General features: G+C 50.2%; 6 protein-coding genes across 6 annotated transcripts, besides 2 other annotated features; 3 read left to right on the top strand and 3 right to left on the bottom strand.

Moving 5' to 3' along the window:
- Nucleotides 1-317: 317 nt before the first annotated feature.
- Nucleotides 318-2,203, bottom strand: NFIA_017550 (putative Na/H antiporter; the record flags this gene model as incomplete). The annotated part of the gene is made up of 5 exons (XM_001264950.1): nt 318-692; nt 742-1,150; nt 1,200-1,282; nt 1,336-2,009; nt 2,086-2,203. The coding sequence occupies 5 exons, from the start codon at nt 2,201-2,203 to the stop codon at nt 318-320; spliced, it is 1,659 nt and encodes a 552-aa protein (XP_001264951.1).
- Nucleotides 2,204-2,951: 748 nt separating this feature from the next.
- On the bottom strand, nt 2,952-4,343 carry NFIA_017540 (RNA-DNA hybrid ribonuclease; the record flags this gene model as incomplete). Its single annotated transcript, XM_001264949.1, has 3 exons — nt 2,952-3,378; nt 3,463-4,063; nt 4,133-4,343. 3 exons carry the CDS (start codon nt 4,341-4,343, stop codon nt 2,952-2,954), a joined length of 1,239 nt encoding a protein of 412 aa, XP_001264950.1.
- Nucleotides 3,033-3,569: a mobile genetic element.
- Nucleotides 3,797-3,825: a microsatellite.
- Nucleotides 4,344-5,794: 1,451 nt separating the features above from the next.
- Nucleotides 5,795-6,608, top strand: NFIA_017530 (ankyrin repeat domain-containing protein; the record flags this gene model as incomplete). The annotated part of the gene is made up of 3 exons (XM_001264948.1): nt 5,795-5,804; nt 5,902-6,458; nt 6,516-6,608. The coding sequence occupies 3 exons, from the start codon at nt 5,795-5,797 to the stop codon at nt 6,606-6,608; spliced, it is 660 nt and encodes a 219-aa protein (XP_001264949.1).
- A 523-nt stretch (nt 6,609-7,131) lies between these two features.
- On the top strand, nt 7,132-8,371 carry NFIA_017520 (uncharacterized protein; the record flags this gene model as incomplete). The annotated part of the gene is made up of 3 exons (XM_001264947.1): nt 7,132-7,359; nt 7,411-7,916; nt 7,972-8,371. The coding sequence occupies 3 exons, from the start codon at nt 7,132-7,134 to the stop codon at nt 8,369-8,371; spliced, it is 1,134 nt and encodes a 377-aa protein (XP_001264948.1).
- A 378-nt stretch (nt 8,372-8,749) lies between these two features.
- On the bottom strand, nt 8,750-10,538 carry NFIA_017510 (FMN-dependent alpha-hydroxy acid dehydrogenase; the record flags this gene model as incomplete). The annotated part of the gene is made up of 5 exons (XM_001264946.1): nt 8,750-8,836; nt 8,919-8,992; nt 9,046-10,291; nt 10,357-10,415; nt 10,511-10,538. The coding sequence occupies 5 exons, from the start codon at nt 10,536-10,538 to the stop codon at nt 8,750-8,752; spliced, it is 1,494 nt and encodes a 497-aa protein (XP_001264947.1).
- A 914-nt stretch (nt 10,539-11,452) lies between these two features.
- NFIA_017500 (uncharacterized protein) lies at nt 11,453-11,986 on the top strand (the record flags this gene model as incomplete). Its single annotated transcript, XM_001264945.1, has 2 exons — nt 11,453-11,461; nt 11,585-11,986. 2 exons carry the CDS (start codon nt 11,453-11,455, stop codon nt 11,984-11,986), a joined length of 411 nt encoding a protein of 136 aa, XP_001264946.1.
- Nucleotides 11,987-13,541: the final 1,555 nt, after the last annotated feature.

The raw sequence follows: 13,541 nt of genomic DNA, 5'->3' as shown, positions 1-13,541 counted from the left end.
TTTTTTAGGAAAATCTAACACATTTTCATCTAATCTGCTGTGTCTGATCCCGAATCTGAAATATGGAATAGGTATCGATACGTCTGTGCTGTAAGGTATCGACAAGGCGGCCAACGAAATTTGGCCAATATGCACTGGGGTATTTATCTTCAACAATGTGCCAAAGTGGCGAAGTATAAACGCAAAAAGACCGCGCGATATCTATCAACAGTCTATCAAATGCTGAGCGTATTTATGTATTCCAGATTGGCAAAGCATTTTTAAGTGTCCAAGGACCGGACACAATCGGGGAACTGAAAGCCTGGATCCTCCTCAGATCATTGTCTCTCGGCCGTCGGACCAGTAGCAGCCGGGATAGCGCCCGTCTCACAGTCATGGATAATGAGGTTCACCGGTCTAGCAGGTTCTTCGGCATTTCCTGTCCCGATCTGCTGCTGCTCCATAGAAGACGCTGGCCGAATCACCGATCGGCCAATCTGGAAGACGGTAGGTTCCGGAGGTTCGCGCCCAGCGCCGCGCTTACGGCCTCGGTTGGCAGACGCGCCCCGGGTGGCAGTGCTGTGGGTATGGCTGATATTCGCGATGGGGACCGGATCAGGATCCGTTGGGCTGCTGGTGCTGAGAACGCTGGAGATAGTCCGGGGCAGATGATATCCAGCTTTGACCAGTGGGATGGAAAGTCCATGAACAACCTGACAGCACGTTAGCGACGTTTTCGTCCGGTTATGGGAGCAAACTTACGATGCTGCATATGACTAGAAACCAGACAACCACGTCAACGGCTTCAGAGACTCTCTGTGCATCCTCGCGGACTTTGCCCTCCAGCGTGATTGTACGCAGATATTCACGGGTCACTGACAGGTAGAAGATGGCTCCGACCCCGATGGGTCCGAAGAAACCCACAAAGCCAGCTTGAAAGAGATGCTCGATCTGATGAATGTACTTGTGCATAGCGAAAATAATCGGCATCCGGCGAACAAGTAAAATCAGAATGCCCAGGATTATGAGGCGGTAGATTGGAATGATGTCGTTGTTCACGAACGAAGACCACGGACAAACAGCGCCAAACCACATGAATACGGCCAAGTTGAGAAGCATATCAATAGTCGGTTGGAGCGAGTCATCCATCGTTTCCAGGCGAAACCAATCACTGATTGCGTGAGTACAAAGCATACTCGGGTCTGTCGACGGGAACTTACTCCTGAGTGAAGACGTTTCCTGCGACGAAGCAAGCTAAAAGATCGTCGGTCCCAATCATGCCACAGGTTCCGAGGACAAAGAGCTGTACATGATTAGCAATTAAGGTGCTTCGAGGTGCAGCGGTGCCAAACATACTGCAAGCGCGATAGCAAAGACGAGAAAACTCTCGCGGTCAACATAACGCTTCTCCTCGGCCCAATGAAGAAGCTCTCTGGAAACCCAGCCAACGGCGATCCCGTACACGACGCTCAAGATTACTGTATAGACCCATGTTTCGTAGAACCAGAGGCCAATTGCCTTGCCAGCACCTCCACTGTAGCCCTGACCATCCATTCCAATGTATTTCAGGAGGTACAATCCGAAAAAGAGAAATGGGTAACCAAGTCCATCGTTTGCTCCCGACTCGGCAACGATGATTCTCTGCAGAGGACGGGGAACATTTTTGTCCGCGAATTTTCCCTTCACGATGGAGTTGGAGAGAACGGGATCGGTTGGAGTGATGCAGGCACCGACTATCAGCGCGTGGAGGAACTGGAAATTGGGGATCATAGCCCAGATCACCAAGCTGCTACACATCCACATGGCGGCCATTCCTGGACCCAGGAGAAGCGACAGGCTCTTCCATTCTATCTGCAAGTAGCGCTTCGGAAGTTGAATTCCGGCCAGTACCAGCTGGACCCCAAGAACGAGCCTGGTGAAATACAGAGTGATTTCCTCTAGGTTCTGCTCCGAACCTAGAGCATACTCTTTGGGCCTTATGAAATTGGCCGCATGGGGGGAGAAGACAATCCCCGCCAATAGAGAGATTACTGCGTATTGCCCGTCAGTCACAGTGTACTAATTGCAATGCATCTGTTGTCCTAGAAGGAAGGGCATCCCACGAACATGCTTCAGACAAATAAAACCTCTCCTTGAACAAATAGGACACCAATCCGAAGACGGAGATAAACCCGCCCAATGTTGCACAGACGATGTTGAAGTTGATCAGTGAGAGAGTAGGCATGGCTGCTCGTAGCCCCTTGCATGCAGCTTCGACTCTATGCGTTAACTATTGCCTGTCAATCTACCACAAATCGCTAGTCCGGCTTATCGTGCGGAATGCGGCCAAGCGGTGTCACAGCGTGGGCAGGTTTGACAGCAGAAACGTGATAATGATGCTCCAATAAATCAGAAGAGATAGTTGAATCTCATGAATTACCAGCACGTGTTATTCAATCATAGTAATATAAATGAGTTTTCCCACAATCTTCTTCCAAATCATGTAGATGTTTGGCGATAGGCCTGGTATCCGCACTCTGGGACTCAAGTCTACGTGCCTGAACGAGGAAAGATGAAGGACGTTGCAAGCAACCATAAAAGCTCAACCGAGAAGCAGAGGTTTCAGTCCACTCAGGATAAGGAAAAGAGTCGATAGATACGGCTGAGGGGAAGGATTCGAAGAAGAAAACACCCGCCAAGAAAGAGAGTGAGAGTGAGTGGGGAGGAAATAGCAGCGAGCGAATCACATGCTGGAGGAATGGCCGGTGCTGCCCGGTCTCGGAAATACTGGAGTCTGCCATGGCCTATAAGGATGGACTTTGGAGGCATGCCTAAGATAGTTGACAAAGGAGATAGATGGATAGGGCTACATAAAGGATATATGATGTTTTGTCGCATCCTCCCTTCATGGGATGCGGAATGTACATTCAAATATACCCATCAGAACTTCAGATCACAGACATGTTCACAACATGTTTCTCAGATCTACCAGCCTAGAAATCTTCGTCAAGAACCTCATCCGGGATATCTCGTGCTGCTTCCAGAGCTGCTGCTTTCTCCGAAACTCCCCTTCGAGCGCCACTAACTGCAAGACGGTCAGCAGCTTCGTTGCCCGGATCGCGGTTATGTCCCTTGACCCATTCAAATAGAGTCTTGACTTTGAGCTCATTGCGTTCCTCGATCTTGACCAAGATTGACTCGATCAAATCCTTATTCTCGACCGGCTTTTGATCTGCAGTCAACCAGTTATTCTTCCGCCACTTGACAAACCATACAGTCACACAATCTATCGCATAACGACTATCTGTGAAGATGGTGACGTCCCGATGCCGAGGAGCGATGTCCAGAGCTCGAAGAATTGCAGTAAGTTCCGCACGCTGATTAGTCTGCCGGTTGCCTCTTAATGGCTCCGAGACGTTTCTGCTGGGAAGAAGGCGTGTCAGTGGAAATTTTCCGGGTCATTGCAATTTACCGTAGAAACTATGGAGAATGCTGAGGACAAACCTTGTATCTCCGGGCCCAAAGAAGACTCCGACGCCTGCCGCTGCCGTGTCCCTACCGTTCTTCAGCGCACTGCCGTCGGTGTAGATACGCAACATCCCTGGAGGACCAATCGGCCTCGTCTTGGTTGCGGATTTTTGCTCCTTGGTTTTGTAAACCACCTTTCCTGTGGCCGGGTCCAAAAGCACATTGGGATCGAATCCATCCTCCGCGCCTGGCGGTAATGGACCAGTGCCCGGTTCCAAGATGTTCCCCTGCTCGTCCTTCGGTATCTCATCCGTAAGACCTGGCGGTCCGGGCAATGTCTGCGACGTAGCAGTACCTCCGGCAAAGGTAGCTCCCGCTCCCGCTCCCGCTCCCTGCTCCATTCTGACGAATTCCTCCGCCTCTTCTCGCGTGGAGAATTTCTTGTAACGAGGGCGTGCAAACCCTTTGATTTGTTCCTGCGCCCTGGCCCAATCTGTGTATACACCGGGGACGCGTCCTCGCTGGATGCCGTAGAATCTTGTTGGCTCCGAACTCGAAGGAGTAGCACCACGGGCACCTGGGAGCTGCGTCCCTGTAAGGAAAGCATTTGCTTCCTCGTAGGTTGGGAAAGCTTGGACTATTGGACACAATGGGTATTAGCTCAAGCTGCGCGCTTAGCAGGGCAGACAAATCTCTCGGCACTTACAGACCGCCCCCTTGTATCCCGTCACTTGAGTCAAGCAGTCATTCCATTCATAGTAGATGCCAGGCTGATAGCCCGCCTTGACTGCATAAAACTTCCCCGGTGCGCTTCGCTTTCTCTTGGTACCTGCTGTTGCCGAGGCATTGGGCTTGGGACTGGCGGAAGTCTTCGCCGCAGGGCCGGGACTAGGCGAAGGGGTGGTGTTGTTGTTCATCGTGTCGTACAGAGGTCGAGAAGAGGTCGAAAAGAAGCGAGAGGAAATTTCGTTCGAAAGCAGTAAGCTTGAATAGACTCTACTTGGCAGTGCAGCCAAGCTTCGAGGTACAGTGGAGCAGGATCGAGGGACGAGAGTGCTTGATCTGCTGGTCGACGGGAGACACCGGGGCCCCAGCTTTGAAGCCGAGAACTTGAGCCACAAGGTAGGCGTGGTGAATAAGATAAATGCAGAACTGATCACAATGGCATGGATTTTCTTGAGAAGAGGAGCCTTCAACAGATATAAACGAAGGAGGTTGAGGTGAGGGGGCGGAGGGGCCCGACAGTGCAAGAGAGGGGGGGGGTCCGGCTTGATGGTGGAGGTGTTGGGGGGAAGAACTTCCTCTTTCACCCCTCTCTTCTTATTCCCATCTCGAAATCTGAATGACTCGAAGTCTCTGTCAACGTTAAGGCATTAAACTGGGTCGTGAAGTAAGCGGCTTAGAGTATCAGTCCTCTGTCCTCGATTCAAGAGGGCGACGTCGAGGGAAGCTTCTTAAACATTTTTTGGGCCTACATGGACCACCGTGTATCTGCTACTTTCCGCCTCGGGGCGAACATATCAATGGCATAGTCGATCCCAAACACACAAAAACGCAGGAACAGTTAGTTCATGTTAATGACATAGCATACAGCTCATTCACAACTTGGATTACAAACATGATTTCACTATCAACATCCGAAAGGGTGGTTGCACCACTGGCGGCCGCGTATGTTGTATCACGTGACTTTATATTGTCAAACATCGACCAACAAATAATCCAGAGACGCAGTCCAGATGCTGCTGATCTTACATATAATGGTACTGACATTGGACGGAATATGATGTACCGCTTATTGGTTGCCTCTACCGGCTGTCCTAGCTTGCCGGGATATACAGAGGACGTATATAACAGCTACTCAATGATGCTACTCGGTGATATAGATCTCATAAGCAAAATATCTTCTAGTATGGACGGATACAGAAGGTTATCTATCCGGACGACCATCGTAATTCACATTATGGGAAAGGGTGTGATCGTAGTCCCCTTGTCTGTAAGTCTCTTTATGTTTCTCCCAACGTGAGCCCTAAAGGATCTGTATGTCGTTGCGCATCGCCGAGACGACTAGCACGCCTTCACACACACGAAAACGAAATGCATCTTTTCCGTTGCAAAATTCTGCTCTCAAGCTTCATCTGTGTTCAATGTCCAGACCTGCAGGTGAATATCCTTATCAGCCTTCCAACTCTCCTGCGCAGCTTCACCGGACCCCTTACTGGGGCATTTGAAGCCGGGCGAGCTTCAGAGGTATCTCCCCGTATTACGAGATAGATAAAGACAAACCTTGTGTTGATGCGACTGCCTTTTTTGAATCAGGATCCTTCACAAAGGTCAAGAGCGCAGGATACCTGCCCTCAGTGCTTTTGACATGGCCACCTGTAAGTCGACTTCCCAGTTCTCCGAAGACATCAAGGAGGCATGAGGCAAGGCAGCCTTGATGATGAGATTGGCCGTGATTGACTAACTAGTGTACAGACGAAACCGACCCGGAGATCGGCTTCGATCAGGACGACCCTAGGTACTGGCATGCCCTCCACGTCAACCTGCACCATGCAATCTTAGAAAAGGACATGGCCGAAGTCAAGCGCCTGTTGAGCTTGGGAGCCGACATCAATCTCAAAACTGAGCATGGCTACACTGCACTGGATTGGGCGGACCATCTGAAGAACTTGGAAGTCGCCAAGTGCCTTCTTCAGACCATGAACATAAAATTGCACGGATATGTCGAAATCCTCAAGTATATCCGTGCCAAACGCCCGATCATTGTGCGCGCTCTCCTGGAGATGGGGGTCACTGACATGCTCACCAAAAACAAGCGTTTCCACAGAGGTTTGATCCTGCAAGCTTGCCGGATCGGCCATCCGACTATACTCCAGATGCTGATCAACTGCATTCCCGGCTACATGATAACCGACTACAAGCAAGTGTACCTGCAAGTAGCGGCGTCTGAGCATAACGACGATGTCCTGGAAATACTGCGCGCGAGGGCTCGTCAGGAAGAGGCGTGGAGAAAGAACTACTTCAGGCCCAAGGTAAGTCTACCATGCAAACTCGACATGGGTTAGAAACCTTGAAGCTGACTGCAACAGACCTCTGTGACCCCGGTTCAGCTGCCGCCAAGAGACCTAGAGTACGAGAAGATCTTCGATGAGTACATCAACCCGGACGCGTATCTTCCCTGAGTCAGAATTGGAGTCCGTTGGCTTATTGACTTTGTTGGCTCTGTTGGCCTGCGATCGTGGCAGATGGTGGCATCTTTGTTTATCATAGCAATGATCGAAAACGTGACCATGCCTTATGCAGATATGACTAGCGATTGAATCGAAATCCGAGACATTGTATTTGCATTTTGCCTCTTGCCCTCGCATGAGGCTGCTAAGGTCGTAGTGTCTTCTATGAGGTTCTTTCCAGGGGACGTTTCGAACGTGAACACGAGGTGTCTTGGCGAACGAAAGTTTTCCCAAAACGGTCCCCGCCGTCGACTACCTAAAGCTTCATATGACTGTGGGCATTTTATTGGCGCAAATATGTTGTGGATTGTATTGAGTGGGTTATTGAGTGATATATAGATACAATCATACTTACTGACAGATATTGAAATTTCAATCGAATCAATCACCAAGTTGCATTCTTTAGAAGTCGAGCTGTGATCAACCAGCAACATATATATTTGAAACATCCTCAGGTTATCTATACACCACAGTCATGTCCGAGAACAAAAATCAGGATATCTCCACACTCGTCTCGCAGGAGCTCTCACAGACCCCCTACGAGTGCTCTTCTCTCACCCCGCTCAGCGGAGGAACGGCCAACTTCGTCTATCGAGGCATTCTAGCTAGGCCACTCCGGGATGGGACGAAAACGATTATCATCAAACACGGAGAGGACTTTGTTGCTTCGAAGCGAGACTTCAAGCTGACTACAGATCGCTGCGTAAGTTTACGAACAAAGACGCTACGGTACTTGTGTTGATCAAAGCCAAAGCTGTTCGAAGAGACTATCTTAAAAGCCTTGAATGACTTCCCCGCTACAACCGAGACGGACACCGACAATAATACCAGCTGCACAGTCAAGACCCCTCGCCTGGTTCAATTCAACCATGACACCAATACTCAGATCCACGAAGACCTGCCCGGAGCGCTGGACCTAAAATCTTTCATGCTCCTTCCCACGAACTCGCAAAATGTCTCTCGCGAACTGGCCGCGTCTATTGGCCGTGCGTTGGGAAAATGGCTGCTCTCTTTCCACACTTGGGCCTCGGAAGAGTCTCAGAAAGATCTGGTCAAGACGATGGAGAAGAATGAGGCCATGCGCGATATCAAGTTCATGATCAACTATGACAATCTCGTTAAGATGGTCGATCAGTTTCCAACTTTGCTCAAAGAAAGCCAGCATATCCTCGGCGAAGTCAGGGGCATGGCAGCGGCGGAGCTGAGCCGGAAAGATGGGAAGGAGTTTGGAGTAATTCACGGAGACTTTTGGTCAGGAAAGTAAGTTGATATATCTGTTTACCTGGAGCACGTTCGATGAGATTAATGAGACCAGTGTTTTAATACCAAGCACCGCATTGGATCAGCAAAATGATATTCCTCTCTTCGTGACGGACTGGGAATTATGCCACTGCGGTTCCCGAGCGCTCGATCTGGGCCAGATGGTGGCCGAGCTCTACCAGCTCAAGCATTTTAAGAACATCGACGCAGGAGTCTGGCTCATTGAAGGGCTGCTTGACGGCTACGGCCCGATGGATGAAGATATGGCTTTCCGCGTCGCCATTCATATCGGCGTTCACTTCATTTGCTTGGGCAGTACCGTTCCCGGCTGGGGAACCAATGATCAAGTTGAAGGGGTGGTCAAGCTTGGAAGAGATCTCGTGGTCAAGGGCTGGCAGAAGGATCGGAACTGGTTTGGGGAAGGTTGGCTGAAGTGCTTGTTCCCTGTGGCTTAGAACTGGAGCGATCAGAAAGAGAAACATATGAATGAGCATGTTCAACTCCAGCCAGAGGCGTCAACAGTGAAACGGTCCAGAACATGGGATCGCTGTAAACCAATCGGCAACTGTAAGCAACCTACTCTTAAGAGCAATCACGGAAATTCGACTCATACATCAGCAGTAGTCAACAGACAAAATGTGCAGCGATTGGCTAGCATGATAAACCGGCGCCTATACTTGTACTGTTCTACGGAGCGAGGTTTGGTCGCGGTTCTTTAACATGCAGCATTTCGAAGGTATGGGTGACTCGTTTGAACTTGTATTTGTACAGGTCGCGGATCACAAGTAGCGAGCATGCATTAAGAGGCGAAAAGGTCATTAAGATGTTCTAAACTAGAGCTTTGCACGGAAAACGCTCCGAATGGAATCTAGGCCAGAAGGCCCATCATAAATCTGTTGCTCGACGACTCGGGTATTGATCTAGTCAAGGTCAGTACCGGGCTGAAAGGAAACCCTCAACGTCCCGACGTCAGATCTGGAGATCGTGGGAAGATCAACTTACGTGCTGTGGTCCTAAATCCTCTACCCTTTCGACACCAAGCAGCCGCATGCAAGTCTTGGTTTCGTCGGCAAGGACTGGAAAAGATGTCAGCCTACCTGCTTCTGATTATCCTGAGGGTAGAACATACTCTGCAGTGTACGTTTAACACCATCGACGCCACCGGCTCCCAAGCCCCAAAGGGCAGGCCGTCCGATTCCTACAGCTTTGGCACCTAAACAAAGGGCCTTCACAACATCCGTGCCGCGCCGGATGCCACCATCTACCCAAACATCGAGCTTGTCGAAGACCTCAGGGCAGTATTTCCGGATCTCTAACAGAGTATGGACCGCAGGAGGAGCGGTGTCAAGAGCTCGGCCACCGTGATTCGATAGGATGATACCCTTCACTTGCGGAGTGTGAAGCGACGCAATGTAGGCGTCCTCATGTGTTTGGAGACCCTTGAGAACAATAGGCAAATCTGTGTGCTTAGCCAACCACGGTAAAGTATCCTTCCAAGTGAGAGTTGGGTCCGTTCCGGCAAATAATTGCTTTCCAACACCACCAGGTTGGCTCACATTCGGAGTACCATCCGCGGCTTTGTCTGCCGCTTTCGCAGCACTGGGAACGGGCATTGAAGCAGCAACGTTGTTGCCTCGCTCGTCGTCCTCTCGTTTACCAGGAACGGGAGCATCAAGGGTGAGAACGATGAACTTGATCGCCTTCAGCTTATTGATGCGTGCCAGCATCGCTTCGCTCTTCTTGCGGTCGATCTGAACATAGATTTGCCATCCGAAGACCTGATCCGGAGCCGCGTCCTTGACAATCTGCTCTGGTGTCATGGATGCATTGTTGGAGATGATTTGCATGGCTCCGAAGCTGCGGCACGCCTCTGCAATGCCTGCCTCACCTGCTGGGTGACCCAGGCGAGCCATAGCAGCAGGTGCCACATATATTGGCATTCCCAGCTTGTGTCCAAGAAAAGACGTATCCAAGTCGCATTTCGTGCAGTCGATAAACACTCTTGGTCGCAAAATGATGGATCTATAGACCTCGGTATTGAACCGCTTGGTGATTTTATCATCGGATGCGGAGTAATAGTAGGCCCAGGCCTTTTTGCTGACGTTCTTTGTGGCTACTTGCTCAATATCGTCCATGTTGAGGAGTGCTTCCATGGGGACCTGCCCTTTGCTCTCCTCGGCTACCGCTGGGGAAGGCTCTGCCTGTATCTTGGGTAACGTATCTGGGTTGACGGTTCCTAGCAATGCCTCAGGCTTGAGATTCTCCTCGAGGATGCCTGGAGGATGGATGGGATCGTATTCCTCAGTAGCATCTTTGCCGGCAAGCTTGAGAATGATCTTGGCACCACCAGGATGTTCCGAAAGAAAGTCTGTGACCTGGAGGTTGTGTCAATCAAAACGAACCAATCTCAATGAGAGGATAAATGCTGAAGGAGACATACATCGTACACTTTTCCGTACAAAATCACCCAACAACTGTCGGGGGTATTATGTTTCCCGACTGAGCATTACGATGAGATGGTTAGCCGTCATTTTCCAGCCAATTGACAGAACATCGACGAGGAACTCTCGATGGATGTCTAAGGTGTAATGTACCTTCTGCAGCGTCAAATACCTTCCCCATCTTGATGCTGTTGACGGAGTGCTAATCACAACTCCTGCGATTGCGTGAAGATCAAAAATATGGACAAAGGAGGAGAAATGGCCACGACAAGAAAAGGAAAAGACAAAGTCGGTGGAATTGTACCCGACAGGCTACCTAGTTAGCAGATATACATCTGTTGTCCGATGGTCCAAGTTATCAAAGCCACCATATTCGAATTTACGGGGTCCCCATCCAGTCGTTCGGACAAGATGCCGACGTGGGGGCGTGGGGGCAGCTCCATCAATCCCATCGAAAAAGAACAAGTCATTTGGCTGAAGAAGATTGGGGTAGAACCGGCGATTGCACATTACTGCATTGGGCAAAGTCGAAAGCCGACACTGGGGTTGGTGTTTGTCCTGTTTGTCGGCCGCTTTAGAGAAGGCCCTTGGATTATTGGTGGAGAAATGAGATGAGGACTACGTTGGAACTAAACAAAATAACAATGATAGGATCATAGGAGATTAAAGGCCAGTATGGTAGAAGAAGATACTTGTTCAGATTCGAAGAGTTACAAGATATGAACACATTCCATTGCTGAATTCGGATGGCAAGAATTCGTGTTGAGCTAGCCCTTAACAGGGAAGGGAACATATACTCTCTCTTCCATATGGGGCCGTCTTTGCTCGGGGGGATCCACGTGAGCTTCGAAGGTGACGTTTTCTCTTCACGGAAACTTCTGGAGTTCATTCAACCTACTCTCGGGACTCAACTTCCAGCTAAAATTGGAGTATCGTGTATCTTTAGAATAAGGCAAAGAGCTCGATAATAGGATTGGGCAGTCGAATAGCCCAGCTATTATCAACTCCGTTGTGGTTTGTCGCTCTACAGTTTGCTGTCCCTGTTTCACTGAAATTAGCGGGTTCATACAATCCAACCCTGCCTGACACGTCGCTATGTTCGAGGTACGTCCTGTGCATCCCTGGAATTAGCATACAATTTCCTTCACTTAGTTTGGCCATGTTCATAAGCATCGTTTGACTTTGTATTACGCCGCTGTCTTGTGCTATGATTCTGACGTGTACCAGCGTCGCGCAGCTGACCGCTATCGTCTCCGGATGCACCGTGCCCGGACGGTCGCTCTAACATCGGATGAGATTATTGAAGTACGAGCCGCGCAACGGACTTTTGAGGGCGCCTATGTCCGAACAGCACTGTCACAATTCTCATTTGCCCTCGTTGTCCTCAAGATCTTCACCAGTGAATTCTACAGCACCGGAGCTCTCTTTGCTATCTACGGAACGGGCGTACTCATAATCGGTCTTTTCCGTCGTCAGCAGGGAAACCGCCAATTCTTTTCCGAACTCGGAGAAGACGGGGTTCATCGCCACAAATTCAAGACGAGTGGGAATGCAGTGCTGGTCCTTACAGCCCTGAGTGTGGCTGCGTATGCGACCCTCATCGCGCTGACTGTGCGGCTGGGCCGATAAGTCCAGGGCAGCGGACAGTAAGGGGCGTCGCGTAACCTAACCTCTATCAATCCACCTAACTGGAGAACGACGTGCGTCGGCAACTTTGGAGCCCCCCCTGCGTGACTGCCAAGCGCCAAGAATCCCGCAGAATGTGACTGCTTGCTTCACCCTCAACCGGTACTTTTTCGCAATTTATACGATCGGAGCGGAAGGTGAACCGACGGGGCGACCGCGGAGACAATGAACTTCCAAGTTGATCCAGTGATGCCACTTGGAACTGCCAAGGCTGCCAAGGAGATGTCCAACGGACAATAAAGCCCAAAAGGACATGCATCACGTCGGACACAAGGCACTTTGTGTGATACAAGTAGGCTCGCTGTCATCCCTGCCCGACACGGAAGGACGGCAAGCATGGTCCTTCTGAGGGACGCTACCTGAACCCACCTTCAGCCTCTGAACGTTGAGAGGGCAGGATATTACGAGGACTGGCAACTGGCCAAGCTGCCTCGCGGCTTCTGGTAACCCTCGCTGAGCTGCAATGCTGAGTGGTGGACGGAATCCGAGTGAGGAGCAAGGGAGGCATGCAACCTAAACCATTGGGTCAGCAATGGGGCGATTTCGAAATGCTGAATGGTCTAGATTCTGGATGGGGCTGCACTAAGGCAGTCATCTAGACACGTCGGGCTCGAACTTTGATAGTTCGATCCCTGTTAGATAACGAGCTAGGTGCTGCTTCATCGGGAGGGTGCGGCGAGCTGACAATCAGGTCAGTAGCAATCACGACTGCGATGATGTGACATTGCTCCTCGAGTAGCTTTACACTCTGGCCATAAGTTATCGTAGATTATCATCGGTCGGAAGCTCAAATACCAAATTTCCGTGGTGGAAGGCGGACGTCAATTTGGTCATGCAATTGCGGGCGTACACTCGAAAGCCCACGGGGATTTTTTCTACTTGTCAGCATAATGAGCCGGCGAAATTGCCTATCCCTGGATCATGCACTCCGTACAGGATCAGCCTCTTCCCTCGCATCCTTACCTAGCCAAGCATTCTGAACTTGCCCGTACATCCATCGCAAGCCCAAGCCAAGCCTTTCCCGCTTTTGTTATGGCCGATTATGCACATGGGTGAACAGAGCGTCTCAACACGACAGCAACCATGATTAGAACGGATGTTTTTCTGTAGGGCTGTCGAGGACTATTTATATTCTTTTCTCACAGCCTTACGATAAATGATTAACTAGCTGATTTGAGTTGACATAATTTGACATCATTCATCCATTGCGGCGGTGATCGGCCTTCCGAAGATCCACTGTTATCCTCAAGACTCCAGAAGTGACTTCATCAGGGAAAAGAATAGGTAGACCGACAATATAACTTTTCCCGGTCGCTGTGATCAGAGAACACATCTGACTACCTACTATTTTCTTGCTTCTCGAAAGTGCCATTCTGATCCATAGTCTGATCACGTTCTGCCCTGTCCTGTCCTTGCCTTGAGAGCTGGCTTGCCGGCGCACCCGCATCCAATCAGCCGGAGCTTCCTGGCCATCCACGGATTATCTGACTTTTGAATG

This window comes from Aspergillus fischeri, genomic scaffold, assembly GCF_000149645.3.
Source record: "Aspergillus fischeri NRRL 181 1099437636249 genomic scaffold, whole genome shotgun sequence".
Taxonomy (NCBI): Eukaryota; Fungi; Ascomycota; class Eurotiomycetes; order Eurotiales; family Aspergillaceae; genus Aspergillus; species Aspergillus fischeri.
The sequence above is the reverse complement of the archived record's forward strand: the minus strand, read 5'-3'. Positions and strand labels throughout refer to the sequence as shown.